We start from the raw sequence: 15,138 nt of genomic DNA, 5'->3' as shown, positions 1-15,138 counted from the left end.
AGTCATGGGGAAATCTTGGGCTTTATCTGAAGTCTTCATAGAGCATAAAGGTTTTAAAAGGAGGGGCCTGTAATTCTAGCACTTGGAAGGTAGAGGCAGGAGGATGAGGAGTTCAAGACCAGCTACAGAAGGAGTATGAGGCAAGCCTTGGCTACAGGAAACCCTGTCACAAACAAACAAACAAACAAACAAACAAACAAATGCTCAGTGGTTAAGAACACTGGTTGCTCATGCAAAGAATCTAGGTTCCATTCCCAGCACCATTCGTAACTCCAGTTCCAGGGGATCTGACACCCTCACACATTGTTGGTGGGAGTGTAAACTAGTTCAGTTTGAAAATCAGTCTCAAAAAACTAGAAACAGATCTACCATAGGACCTAGCACTTGGCATAGACCCAAAGGACTCTATATCCTGCTACAGAAATACCTATACATCCATGTTCATTGTTGTTCTGTTCACGATAGCTAGGAAATGGAATTAAGCTAGATGTCCATCAAAAGATGAGTGGATAATGAAAATATGGTAGGTACATATACACAATGGAATTTTATCAACCATAAAGAAAAAGGAACTATGAAATTTTCAGGAAAATGGATAGAACTGGAAAAAATTATACCGAGCAAGGTAACCAGGTCTAGCAAGACAAACGCCCCATGCTTGCTCTCATATAAATCGTAGCTCCGAGTTTTTAGATTTTTTTGCATAAATTGGAATTTCTGTAGAGTTCTGGAAATGAGAAAGGGATCAAGGTTTGTTGGGGGGATGGGGGTGGCAGCAAATGCCTTAAAATGGATGGGAATGGCAGAGCACATGTGTCATGAAAATAAGAGGGATGGATTACTAGGGGTTGAAAGGTTTAAACTAGGATAGAAGTGGGGATGGTCAAGGGGAGGGTTAACACAAACTAAGGACACATGAAGTAGTCACATGGAAACCCATTCTTTATAAGCTAAATAAGAATAAGAATAAGAATAAAGGTGTGTATGGTAAAGCACACCTTTAATCCCAGCACTTGGAAGGCAAAGGAAGGCAGACTTCCATGAGATCAAGGCCAGCCTGGTCTACATAGTGAGTTCCAGGCCAGCTGGGGCTACAGAGACCCTGTCTATATATACATACTTTGAATGGAGATGCCAAGCATGGGTGGATAATGCTGATCCCAGAAGCCATGGCTTATTAAACAAGAATCCCAGTACCAGATGTGGGACACTTCCCCAGGAACTGTTGACCAGGAAGGCCTCAGAAGCTTCCAAACTATACAAGTTATGGCCATTGCCACTGGTCACCCATCAGAATGGAATAGTAAGACCCCGTTAATGTAGACTTCATACACTTTGGTTGCAGAATACAGAGAAGTTGTGCTGGAACTGAGCTGGAACCTTCTCCCTGCTGGATATTCTTCATAATGTCAGTCATTGCTATCAGGCGGCTGGGGGAGAAAACTCAGCAATGACCTTCCCCAGTTTTAGACCTTGCATACTACAATACCAACTTGCCAACAAGAGATGCTTCTGGTGCAATAGTGGCATTACTGCTATGGGGGTCGCTAACTGATTTCTGATTAGATCAAAGGCCTTCTCCATAGGAGGGAATTTATGCTCAGGCACTAAGGATGAACCTACTACTGTTGTTTTGGTAACTGAACATGTGGTCAAATTGGCTCTTAATATTTATGTTTGCATTCACAGACTAGTACTGTCTTCAGTCTTGATCAAAGAAGCTTCTCTTTGCAGAGAATGGAGGGTAAGGCAGAGCCTCGTGACTGCTCAAGCTTCTGAGAATAAGTGGCTGTTGAGTGCTCAGCATTAAACAGGAAACCCTTATCACTCCCATCCAAGGTTCAAGGAGCATTGCAAAAGAGGGGATGGAAAGAATAATGGGGTGACAGGGAGGAGGGCCATGAAATGAATGTTGTCTTATGAGCATGACATGGCCATGACACTCATGAACTCTCAACAGCTGAGTTGCCTGCATAGGGCAACTATACTGAATCAATAAACATTCAGTCACAGACGGAGGAGAGACTCATGGGACCCCTCCCTGCCCAGGGGAGCTAATGGCAGTCAAGGCTGCTGGAGGAGAAGTCTTTGTGTTCAGTGATGTAGGTGCTTGTGAGTTACTCATGCTCAGGGATAGCTCCACACCCATGCCTACTCAAGTGGCCCTGGTTTCACCTATATGCTACAAAGCAGAAGCAAAAACAAGACAAAAAGACATGAAAGTGGATGGGATTTAGTGGGAGAAGGGGGGGTGACTGATTGGAGTAAGAGGAAGGTAAGAGAGCATGGAGGGACGCGTGTGGCCAGAATTTATTATATACATGTATGAAATGGCCAGAGAATGAATTAATTTTAAAAAAATCTGAAGAAGGGCAATAGGGTCAGGTGTTCTTGATAGTGAAAAGATCTGCCTTGTGCTTCTGCTCTCAAGACCACAGAAGCCCACAGTCAATCAGTACAGAGATTGTGCTCACCTCTGTCCCAGATTCATCTATGACCAGAAAAGAAAACATTAGAAAAGAACCATAAAATTGCTACTTGCATCTCTAGGGTATCAGTGACTAAAACTGACTTTTTTTGTTTGTTTTGGTCTTTTTGACACAGGGTCTCCCTGTAGCCCCAGCTGTCCTGGAACTCACTACGTGGACCAGGCTGGCCTTGAACTCACAAGAGATCCGCCTGCCTCTGCCTCCCAAGTGCTGGGATTAAAGGTGTGCGCCACCACGCCCAGCTAAAGCTAACTTTTAAAATGTAAATAATATAAACTGGTTATCATCAATCAAATCAACTGGAATTTATGGAGTGTCTAGCCCAGAAAGTTTTACAGATAAATATTTTCAAAGTTTTAAGAAAGAGAAGATAACAAAATGATTTTTTTTCTACATCAAAGAAAAATAAAAACAGCTGTTGACTTTGCAGTTAGTATACCCTGAATATGGAACCCAGATAATACTAGTAAATAAAGTTCACAAATGTACTAAAAAAAGTAGCACCAAAGGTCAAGTACACTTTATTTTAGAAATGCAAACAGTGAAAATACTGGCACTTGAAAGCTGAAAATGGTTTCTTTAGAAAAGGGAAATCACATTTGGAGAATACTGGTCTTTAATCCACACAACTTTCATGGGCCCTCTAATTGTACAAATGTTAATTATTTCCATTCCTATTCCATCTTACTTTGGGGAAATATTGCCCTAAATATAAAGGGTTTGCGAGAGTAAAGAGTTCTGTTTGGTCACATAAATTGTTTTTATGGTTAAAATGAAAAGAGATATAAAATAAGCAGCAAGAAACCATTTAGATATGATTAGGAAATGGAAGAAATTTTTTGTTGCTGTTTGATACAGGATCTTGTGGTGTAGCCCAGGTTGGCCTTGAACTTACTATACACACAGCCAGTCTCGAACTTGATAACCTCCCACCCCAACCTCCCTGGTGCTGGGATTACAGCCATGCACTGCCATCACATCACGCTCTATAAGAAATGAAGGAATTTCAGTGACTAATGATTATACATGCAAAAATGAAATCTTCCCTGCCGTTTAAAAGCCTACATGTTTAAACAGTGAGATCAGAAAGAATCCAAAGCCAGAGGTTAAGCTGAAGGTAGGCCAATGCAGAGTCAAAACAGGAAACAAAACAAGCAAGGAAAGCTAAAATAAGTAAGAACAAAATGACATGCACTGTGGCCAGAGAAAAGAAAGTCCCCTTCTAGAAAAATAAAAGTCAGAATTGTTTCCCTCTAGTATTGTTGGGACCTTGGGTGAAAAATGTGTCATTGTTGCAACTTCTAAATGTATGTGCCATGGGGGCTGGAGACGGCTCAGCAGTTAAGAACACTGGTTGTTCTCGCAGAAGACAGGGGTTTGAAACCCAGCACCCACAAGGCAGCTAACAACTGTCTGTAACTCCAGTCCCGGGGGATCCGACAGCCTCTTCTGACCTCCGCAGGCATTGCAGGACACGGGTGCACTTACCTACATGCAGGCAATACACAAATACATGTAAAATAAAAATAATAAATATCAAAAAAATGTATGTGCCACGATTTTATTCACATGCTCCTAAACCTGGATCATCACGTTTCGGCTGTTCTACCTTGCTGGGATCCTAGCAATGCCTTTCTTCAAAATTTCTTCTGTATAAGAGGGGGATGGGCACTGTCAGGGGGAACTCTGGAAGTTCCATTCCTTTCTCTCTCATGGCAAAAGAAAAAATGCTACAGCAAGAAAAAATCAGCAACCAACGAAGTTACTCCCACATGGACACTTCACCCCATTATATGAAATAACTCACCATGGACCAAGATCCAGACACTCTGGATGCTCCAAGGATGGTAGCGGCTCCAGAATTCACCAGCTTTTCTCCTATCGTGATTGTCCATAGCCCTCCCCTGACCCTTTTCTTTTGGAATCTCTTTCCTGTGGGCATTTCTTTTACTATGTCTTTGTTTTTTTAGAAGCAGAGAGGAACTAATCATGACATATTTTGTAAACCTCATCTAATGATCTCAGTCCAGGAAAGGGCTTCCATATCCACTGTCCTATACAGTAATAAGCTGAGTCTCAGAAAGATAAAGGAAGCTGGTCAGAGTCCCAGAACTACTAAGTCCAGGCTAACCCCAGGGCTGGGAGCCCATCTTCGTGGATGTTTTTCTCTCATGGATCTCTAAGTAGGTTTCCACGACTCTGTCTTTAACTCTGTCACCTGTCGACACTGTCTTCATCAGTCACCATTTTCAGCCATCAGCTCTATGGAAATGACTCCCAAATCTCCTCTACTTCAGTTTTTGAGATAGGCTCTTGCTATGTAGCCCATGCTGGCTTCAAACCTGAAGTCTTCCTGTTTCAACTTCCTGAGTGTTAGGATTACAGGCATGGACCACCATGGATGGCCCAGCCCACCACCACTTCCAACCCTACTCCTTTTCCATGCTCGAATCTGTCTCACAGTCAGCTAGACTTCTCCAACTTCTGCTTCTGTTCCTCGGCTGCTTGATGTCTGTCATGAGAAGAGATTATAGAAATCCCACGGTTGGTGACAGGAGCCCAGAAACAAAGATGGTATAATCACAATGGGAGGGCGGTTGCAGACCCTCAGTCTTTCCTGCACAGGAACAAAGAATATCCCTAAATTGTTTAGATTAGGTAATTATACCTTCATGCTATTAGCATGGGTGTCTTGATGTCTAATAGTCGAAATAGCATAACCACATGTAAACAACCCACAGACACTAGACTCTGTCAACCTCTGCCAGAACTGGGAAAAGGACCTTTGAAGGCTTACCACATTCCAGTTCTTAGGCTGCTTGCTCTGTATTTTAACACCTAAAAATCCGTCTAGAGAACCACATTCGATAAGAATGCAGAACAATAACATAAGCTTTTTTGGGGAAGTTTCCTTTGCATGAATGTGCGTGATGTGCATATATACATGCATGTCTGTTCACACCTCTGTGACCTGTATACGTGTGGAGACCAAAGGTTGACATCAGGTATCTTCCTAGATCACTCCTTATGTAAAGGGTCTCTCCCTGAATGTGGAGGCTGTAGGTTAGTCTACCTGGCCAGTTTGCTCTGGGTATCCTGTCTCTGCCTCCCACGCTGTGATTACAGATAAGTTGACACACTAACCAGGTTTTTACTTCGGTGCTGGGGATCTGAACTTTGGTCCTTACATTTGTGTAGCAAGTATTTATCCACTGAGCTATACTGCTATCCCCTAAAGCTAGTTTTAGGTGAAATGCTTCATGTTATTGACAGAAATTAGTATGCATGTTTCATTTTTAGAAAATGATAGTGACTTTAAACTCTTGCTGAAATCAATTATTTGTAAGACATTATTCAATGAAATGGATATCCTGGGGGTACTGTAGGGATAAACTGCTGGGTCATTTTGTAATGTTTGTTTCCTTACCACTAAAATCAAGTTGATACTGTGTACACTGTAACTTGAAGTAAGTATCAATTCAACCACCAGATCCTGACAAAACCCTCAACGACAACATAGTTGTGTGGCAGGTACTAAATTCTATCACTAAACTAGCTTTGTAGAAATTTCCACTCTTATTCTTCAGGTTTGAGTCTGCAACATCAAGATCTTGGACTGCTATATAGGAAGGGCCTATCTCAACTTCTCCCTCCTCCTGCGGAAAATGAACATACATAACCACCTAAGGATTCTTAAACATTTTTATTATTTAGAGACAAAGCCTCATTATATAGTACTAGCTGGTCTGGAACTCACTATGTAGACCAGGTTGGCCTCAGACTCACAGGGATCTGTTTGCCCCTGCCTCCAAAGTGCTGGTATTAAAGGTATGTACTGCCACTTCTGGTTAGTTTTATTTAAAATGTTAATTGTATGTACACAAATATATGTATGTTAGAGGCGTGTGAGGTACATGCACACGTGTGGTATGTGTTGGTATTTAAAACTTGGGCATTGAACCTGTTTAAGGAGAAAGTGGATCCCGATAGAGGCTACTTACTACTTCCAACTCTGTCATTAAGGCCATGGCCACCCAACCCTTGTGATCACAGCTCTTCAGGTGGGCATCTTGACTTCTTTACCCTAAAATAAAGGGGCAAGGGAACTTTGAAGTTTGCCTGACTATACAATTCTAAGACTTATTCATTCAGCTTTTTTTGGTTGATCATTTCTTAAACTTCAGGGCTAAAAGTATGTGAACTAAGGCCAGCAAGATGGCTCAGCAGATAAAGGCACTTGCTGCCTTGCCTGACCACCTGGGTTCGATTCCTAAGATCCATGTGGCAGAGGGAGAGAACTGTCACAGGTGGTCTTCTGATCTCCATGTAGGTACTGTGGCATATGCACATATAATATGTAAAATGTAATAATTCTTTAAAATTAAAAACAAGGGCCGGAGAGAGATGATTCAACAGGTAACAGCACTGGCTGCTCTTGCAGAGGACCCAGGTTCGATTTCCAGCACCCACATAGCAGCTAACAGCTGTCTGTAATTCCAGTTCCAGGGGATCTGATGCCCTCTTCTGACCTCCACCTTGGGCCTGCACATGGGTATACTTACAGACACAAAGGCAAAACACTCATACATGTAAAAAATAATTTAAAGTAGAAATATTAAAACAAAAGTACACCAACCAAGAGGAGTACCTTGTTTCCTGGTCCAGGGTGCCTGGAGCAGAGCAGCCCAGAGCCAGATCTTTAGATTCTGCCTTACTCCTTCATACCTGCTACAACCAAATGCCAGTCTAGGTGCCTTACAGTTTTTGATGGTTCTGGGCAGTCCAAGGTCAAAGTGTTGGCAGATTTGGTGTCTACACATCCTGATTCAAAGACTGTCTCCTTGCTCTGTCCACACATGGAGGAAGGGGCAGGGGAACTCTGGGGAGTCTTTTATCCAGGTACTAATCCCTATGGAAGGGTGATTAGTCACCTCCCAAAGACTGTATGTTGACATACTCTCACTTTTAGGATGAAGATAAAACATGAAGGGGGTTGGTGAGATGGCTCAGTTCGAAAAGTACTTGCCATATATGTTTGAAGACCTGATTTCGAATCCCAATGACTCACATAAAAAACTGGGCATGACAGTGTACATCTATAATCCTAGCACTGGGGAGGACGAGATGGATGGATCGATCCTTGAGTGGGCTTTGTAGCCAGTCTGTCTAGCCAAATCAGAAAGTTCCAGGTTCAGTGAGAGACCCTATCTGATAAAAATGAGGAGGGCCGGGGAGATGGCTCACTCTCTCCCCTCTACACTCAAGTAAATAATATGAGGGGGGCACCAATGGTTAATCTATGGGGTGTTCTTTTCTCCCTGGATTTGTTCTCCAGATCAGAGTACTGCTGCTCATGGGTTGGTGGTAGAACAAGCCTGGGAATGTCTCCAGCGGGAGGCACCTTGGTTCTTCAGGCAGCAACACCCTCCACTCCCAATCCTTTTCTTGGATTTACCATTCTTAGCCATGTAAGTGGTAAAACCTAAAAGGTGGAGCTCAGGCTGTGAGTCCAGCCAAGGGGAGAGGTATCAAAGGGGAACACTGGGTCATGATTAAGGGCCAGTAATTCTGGAAGTGCAAGCAGCGCTCAGCCCTGTAAGCAGAGCTCAGCCCCACCCAGGATGATTAACATCTGTGGGCACAGCCCAGGCTTTTGTGCCTTTAAAAAAGTTCTCCAGCTCTCCACTCTAAAGTGCAGCCAATGCAGACAAGCCCTACTTTAGGTTGGAGTAGAGCCCAAGTGAAAGAAGATTTGAGAATGAACAGGACAATACTAATAATGCTCATCTGAGGTAGACCAGTTAGACCACTTAACAAAACTGTAAAATAAAAGCAAAGAGAGTAACCTAAAGTGCAAAGTTGCTCATGTTTTGATTGTATTCAAATTTTTATTTTTTTGGACAAAAAACTTAAGACAATGATTTTAAATAATAAAACATGGTATATTCTAGACACTTGTTTTTTTTTTAAGACAGTTTATTATAAATTTTGACTCCTACAGTTCTGCTGTGATGCTTTAACATTTATATTATTTCTTACTACTTTATCTTCACTCCAAACTTGCTAAACAAAGAATCACTTTTTGCACCCGTGAAGCTTCACTCCACGACCACATAAAACACACACACAGAAAATTTTTAGTATTTACAGAACACATGAAGTCTGTCCAGCCATTCTGATTTAGGTGTTTCTTTGCCCATGCTGAGATCAGCAAAAAAGCTAAATAATAAGCAAGCTTTCACTTCAGCAGTGTAAAGGATGGCATCAACCAAACTTCGCTAAACAAACAGACAAATTATAAACATGGTAGCAAAATTCAACTCATGAAAGAGCGATTAAAAAAAAAAAACAAACACATAGTGGGTCACAACTAGACTGGTTTTCACTGTGCAACTTTCCTCAGGGAACAATATTACCCATTTCACATAAAGAAAGGAATATGCATCCAAGCCTTTGCTCATGAAGAAAATGCCCTTCAAACAAATTCATCATAAGGCAAAAGAGAAGAAGGGAGGGAGGAAGAAAAGACAGGACAGCACAGTTTGGCCCAGAAAAACTTCCACTAGATGTGTCTATGTAGAATATACACATTTATAGATATATTGCAATTTAAACCTTGTATATAGTCATTAGATAAATGAATTGGCTCAGTAAGGTGAAAAAATGGTTCTCTGTAAATAGGTAGTTATTGCTAATATGCTACATGCTATGCATTGACATGGAAGCCATAGAACACTAGGACCGGAAGCTGCCATACTGCCAGTGTGAGCAGCAGGCAGGAGATGGACAGCATGCCACCAGGGGAAAAGCAAAATACCACTTAAGGAGGGGGGTTGGGGGAGGAAGGCTTATGCATTGTCCCTTACATTTTTGCTTAAACAAAAGTCCAGTTCACCACAAATTAAGCACAACCTGACAAGCAAGTTTAGCCGCATGATGGAGGAGAGTGAAGCCCAGCGGGCATTTACAATGGGCGCTCATTAGTCTATTCTGTCATACAAACTGGAATACAAAAATCCAATTTAAATAAGACTAGACTATCGTAGTAAAAAACAAAAACAAAACAACAACATACACAGTAGACTTAGTTTGATACTGATTGATTTTAAGAGTAAAACCCATCCTGTCCTCTCTTAATTCTCTACTGCAATTTATTTACTGATAGCTAGAATATTTACTTACTAAAAAAGATATTAAATACCTGTATCATGAAATTACATTCTTATTAACAATAAGACATACTGTGTAAGAAAATAGCTCATGTGTGAAATGTGTCTGAAATGCATTTTTCCTTACAACTATCAAAACATTCACTCACACTAAAACAAAATCATCCCAATCCCCCCCTGAAAAAATGTTAAGGAAAAACAGGGGTAGGCTGGGGCAAGGAGCAAGGAAGGAAAGATTTAGCTATTCTAATTACAGCACAGTGATTAACAATGGTTCAAGACAGAACCAACAACAGTTGGTCAAAAAGATGCCTTCTATTCGTGGTTACAATTAAAAACCAAACTCAGCCACTTTTGGTTCATTGCAGTGAGACCAAAAAAATATCTCTCATGGATTCATATAAATACTAGACTCCAGCTCTTTTATTATTATTATTTTTTAAAGTTTTTCCATTTGTTTTTGAAAGGCCTAGCTACCTTATTACAATTTATATTTGCTCTGCAACAACTACAAGAGGTAGGCATAAAGCATGAAAAAGTTTCTCAGTACCTCGCTGCGATCGTTCACTGCAGACACAAGGCCAGGACCACCTGTTCTCTCCTCAGCTCTCAGAAAGCTGCTGACCCTCCCACACACGTTCTCAGAATGTTCTCACAGGTAAGAAACTTTCCCTACTGAAGGATACAGTCATAGTGTTTGTTGCAGAGCATTCATATATATGTGTATATATTTATTTGTTTAAAAAAATAAATGACAACAAAAAACAAACCCAGGGTTCCTAGAACCAATGCTCTTGATTCTCGACTTCCACAAAATAAAGTATGCTATTTGGCCAAGACTACAGATGTGTTTTGTTTTTGTTATTTTCTCCTTTTCACAGATGTGAGTGCCATGCAAAATAAATTAAAGAACAGATACCAAAACATACATGTGATAAAACTATTGAAGGTAGGTCCTTAAAAGCATTTATAGAAACATAATTTATAATACTTCTTGTCTTTCCTTTCCTTTATATACAGTCACAAAGCTGTAGTTACACATCTAGGATTTCTTCTGCTGTTCCTCCACAGCGCAATCTGTAGCGACCAGTTCTCCAGCTTATAGTAGGGTCCCATAATGCCGACAAAAAAATGTATATTGTCATGGACTCGCGGATGAACCAAGCCACTGCATAATCAAGTTTTGAAAAACACAGTGTGCCACCCTGAAAAAAAAAAATGAATTTACTGCCTGCCAGACTAAACATACAGTTGAAGAATAAGATTCTCAGACTGGTGAGATGGTTCAGCAGCTAAAGGCACTTAATGCCAAGCCTGACGACCTGAGCTCAATTTCCCAACCCACATGATAGAAGGAGAGGATTGACTTCTGCATGCATGTGCATACACATATACACAGAGAGGGGGGGGGTTAGGAAAATAGAAGAGGTGAATGACCATATGGAAATAAGTCTTATAGGCTCCTGGGACCTTGCTCGTACGAACTTTTAGCAATGGTGACAGACAGCATGCACAAGACCCATGCATACTCAAGCAGACAAAAACCCAGCATAGAACTGTGGAAACGGGCATCAGGCCCTAATCTTGCTGAAAGAACTATTTGGCAGCTGATTATTGTTGGGTGAGGAAGAATAGCTCTTCTTTAAGGGAGTGACTCTAGATAGGCTCACTACACCCGAGTGGATGAACTTGCACTGAGGGATATCTGGGGACACTAACTTAACAGACCTTGACAGAATGCATGAAATCCAATGAGGAGGCTATGGCAGGGTGCCAGTGGGGAAGGGGGTATAAAGATGATGAAGATATTGTGTTGAAATACACAAAAATTCCCTCAAATCTCACCATTAAAGCTTCCTTATACAACAGAGTGAGATACACACACAAGGTCACAACTGCTCAAGTTCTGAAGAATAAGAGACTGCAGAGTGTGTGTCCTTGGATGGGACTCCCATATTGAACCTCACCCACCCACAGCTCAGGGGCCTTTTTGGAAGAGAGGGCAGAAAGATCAATAACTGCCAACCTCCCATGTGAATCTACGTACCTGGACACCCCTGAGTTGAATGTAGTCAAATATAAACCAGGCCAGGCAGTGACACATGAAGAATACCATGATATCCCATCTGAACACATGGTGGGCTGCCCAGCCAATAATTAAACTGGCAACAAAGCATTCTGAAATTGGCTCACAAATTATTGTAGCAGGAAGCATGTTAATTCTCAATTTGGTCCACCTTAAAACAACACACACACAAAAGAATTTTCTTATAACAGTCAGTTGTAAGACTAATCAATCCCACACCCTACCTCCCCAAATGATCAACTTTTAACCTCGTCATAAACAGGTTTTCCTCCTTAAAAAGTTAGTAATTTTTTAAGATAGGGGTGTTTTATGTTGCCAGATTGGCCTTGAACTCCCCATATAGCTGAGGATGACTTTGAATTCCTAATCTTCCTGCCTCCAACTCCTGAGTGCTGGGTTTACAGATGTGCACCATCTCACCCAGGTTATGCAATGCTGGGGGTGGAACACAGGGCTTGTGCATGTTAGAAACACTCTACCAACTTAGTTACATCTTCAGCCCCCTTTTAAAAGATTTGTTTTATGTCTTGCTTCTATTTTTAGTGTATCAAAAGGATATAAATTCATTTGCATGACCTGTAGTTTGACAAATGTGGATTACAAAATTTAATCAAAGTTTAGAAAGTTAAAAAAGAGATCAGTATTTTAAAAATAACAAAAATTACAAATCTCTAACCTTTATATATATATATACTTAATCATGTAACAAATCACATATACACACTCCTTTTTAATGTAGCAAAAGAAGATAGTTTATTGATTTACCTGATCATTCTGGATTGAAACTGAGAAATTGAGTAGGAACCAGAGTTTTGCATGGCAACTTGAGTAGACATTGCAAACCTCCAACCTCTGAAAATGAAGGTAATTATAACATGATTTATGTTGATGAACACATTCAAGCCTAACTGGTTATGCATTCATTTATCAGCAGCTGCTGGTATTCAAGGCAATTACATCAGCCCAAGAGAGTACCACATACAAGCTGGAAACTTAAAATGCAGTCATTTTGGACAGAGTTCTGCATTTAATGGTTTTCTCTCTGATCACTGAGACTTCTTCCCCTAAGAAAGGGTACGTGTGTGTGCGTGTGCGTGTGTGTGTATGTGCTTTCAACAAGAAAGGTAAACAAAAAGTGGCAGTGTATCTCCCAGGAGACATTAGATGATCTTGAACCTCATCAACACTATTATGGAAGAAACCTAAATATGCAGCAGCCCAGGCTGGCCTGGAACTCACTATGTAGGCCAGGCCAGCCTTGTTCTCACAGAGGTCCTCCTACCTCTGCTGGGATTAAAGGCGTGTCCCACTACACCCAGGTAAAAACTTCATTTTTAATAAGAGATCATACAAGACAGTGATCTCCTTTAAAGCCAAATACATCTTTTATGTTTTGTGATAGGGGAATGTTAAAGCAAATCATAGGAACCGCGAGGTGGCTTATTATATTAGCAAAGCACAAGCATCAAGTAATTTGTTTAAAAAGTTCAAAGTCTGAGTGATACTGAAAAAAGATTCACCTACTGGCTGATGGCTACACTAAGAGCTTTAATTCTCCTAAAATACAGAGAAATGTCTATCTGCACTAATGGAAATGTGTTCCCAGAGGCTTCCCTTGAGCCACTACAAACCACAGTACTGAAGAGCATGGAAGAGTGGACTGCCTCATTATATATTCCTATGAATATTCAATAGGAATCGCTTTGCCAAAATTATTAAATTTTACATTTATTAGCAAAAATAATAAAATAAAACAAAGAGCCTGAAATCATGTTTAGACAGAAAGAATAAGTCAACAAAAGTTAGGTACTAAAAATAATTTAGTCTTCTTACCGGTCAGCTATTGCTTTGGCCATAAAGTAATCTTCAGCAATGTACTGAGCAAAAGCTATAAGCCCCCCTGCTTGATCTAACACGTCCTTCCTCATCAAACAGGACATTCCTGTCACACACTTGAAGCCAGTTACATTGGCAGAGATATAAGATCTTGGATGTGAAGTTCCAAAATACACCTGCCAAAAAACCCACAAACATAGACAGTGAGAATTTTATGTTAAAAGTATAGTGTTTATCAACTTTTTCTAATGATTTTTGTTAGATGATTGAATATCCTAATATTCTTAAATAAGCTACCTGAATAAAAAGCACAATCACATGACTATGTCCCAGGCAATGTGATTTACTTGTTTGACTTCTATTGCAATCATCATTACAAAGAAATATTTACTTCTAGATGGAAAAGCATATTCTGCTGTCAGATAAATACCATCTTCTCTAAAACTGTAAGGTTCAGATTCATCCAAATAAAACTGAATTTGGATACAAAATAAAAGGGAAATATTAATTGGCATATAAAATATTAACAAATAATGTCTCCTTGATTTTAGGATGTTTGTAGTATGTACACACATATATATGTATTATGTATGTATAAGCAAGCGTATACACATACAGACCACCTATTGGTAAATCAACCTTCAGGGCAATTCTATTTCTTTTTAGAGCCTTTTATATTTTTATAATTTTTATTATGTGTCTGTGTGGGGGGGTATGTGCATGAGAGTGCAGGTGCTCAAGGAGGTCAGAGGTATTGGACTGTCCTGGAGCTGGAGTTATTACAGGCAACTGCTGAGTTGCCTGAAGTGGGTGCTGGGAACCAGACTCTGGTCCTCTGGAACCAATTTCTTCAGCCCCCAGTTCTATTTCTTAACTACTTTTCTTGCAACCCTTTACTGCTAGCTGCTTTCTGTCCCCAGACTCAATGAAATTCTTTTCCCATTTCTGCTTTTTCAATGTACTCTTAGAATATAAGATGATACTAAAACTCTACCTCCTGTCTCTTACTGTTCTTTGTCTCTATCTACTTGGAGTCATGAGATATTTAAGCTGATAAGTCAGCAATGGTAATAACTGTCATCACCCTGCTTATTAGACATGAAGCCCTTTTATTGTTTTATCTTGGATAAGCTGCCTTAAAAAAAATAGCCTGAAATACAGATCAATGGACTCCCCCCCCCTTTCTTTTTTTCTTTTTTCTCTTTTTCAGTTTTTTGAGACAAGGTCTCCCTGAAGCCCCAACTGGCCTGGAACTTGCTATGTAGATCAGGCTGGCCTGGATCTAACAGAGATCTGCTTGCCTCTGCTTCCCTTGTGCTAGGATTAAAGGTGTGCACTGCCATGGCTTTCAAAAGACTTTCTAAATGGCAGTTATTCATAAGGTGCAGGACAAGAGAATTTTAAGAGGCAGCTAAGACTATGATTCTTGCTATCTACCCTTAATTCAGACTCCACTGAAGCAATGATGCTATGTGACTGAAGTCAAACATAACTTCCAAGGCCAGAAGCATCCATCTAAACCTTTAAACAGTTATGTGAAGTCTTAGAACCACACAGG

General features: G+C 40.6%; 1 protein-coding gene across 1 annotated transcript in view; it reads right to left on the bottom strand.

The window, feature by feature from the left end:
- Positions 1-8,879: 8,879 nt before the first annotated feature.
- Positions 8,880-15,138, bottom strand: part of Ugcg (UDP-glucose ceramide glucosyltransferase) — a 43,997-nt gene continuing 37,738 nt past the window's right edge. Inside the window, exons 6-9 of the mRNA XM_008831129.2 lie at positions 13,578-13,756; positions 12,510-12,596; positions 11,706-11,895; positions 8,880-10,863 (exon numbers count right to left, since the gene is read on the bottom strand). Of these exons, the coding sequence (XP_008829351.1) occupies positions 10,693-10,863; positions 11,706-11,895; positions 12,510-12,596; positions 13,578-13,756 (627 nt within the window). The 3' untranslated portion in view covers positions 8,880-10,692. The remainder of the gene's footprint in view (positions 10,864-11,705; positions 11,896-12,509; positions 12,597-13,577; positions 13,757-15,138) is intronic.

This window comes from Nannospalax galili, unplaced genomic scaffold, assembly GCF_000622305.1.
Source record: "Nannospalax galili isolate Female #2095 unplaced genomic scaffold, S.galili_v1.0 scaffold1255, whole genome shotgun sequence".
Classification (NCBI taxonomy): Eukaryota; Metazoa; Chordata; class Mammalia; order Rodentia; family Spalacidae; genus Nannospalax; species Nannospalax galili.
This window is presented reverse-complemented; position numbering and strand designations above follow the sequence as displayed.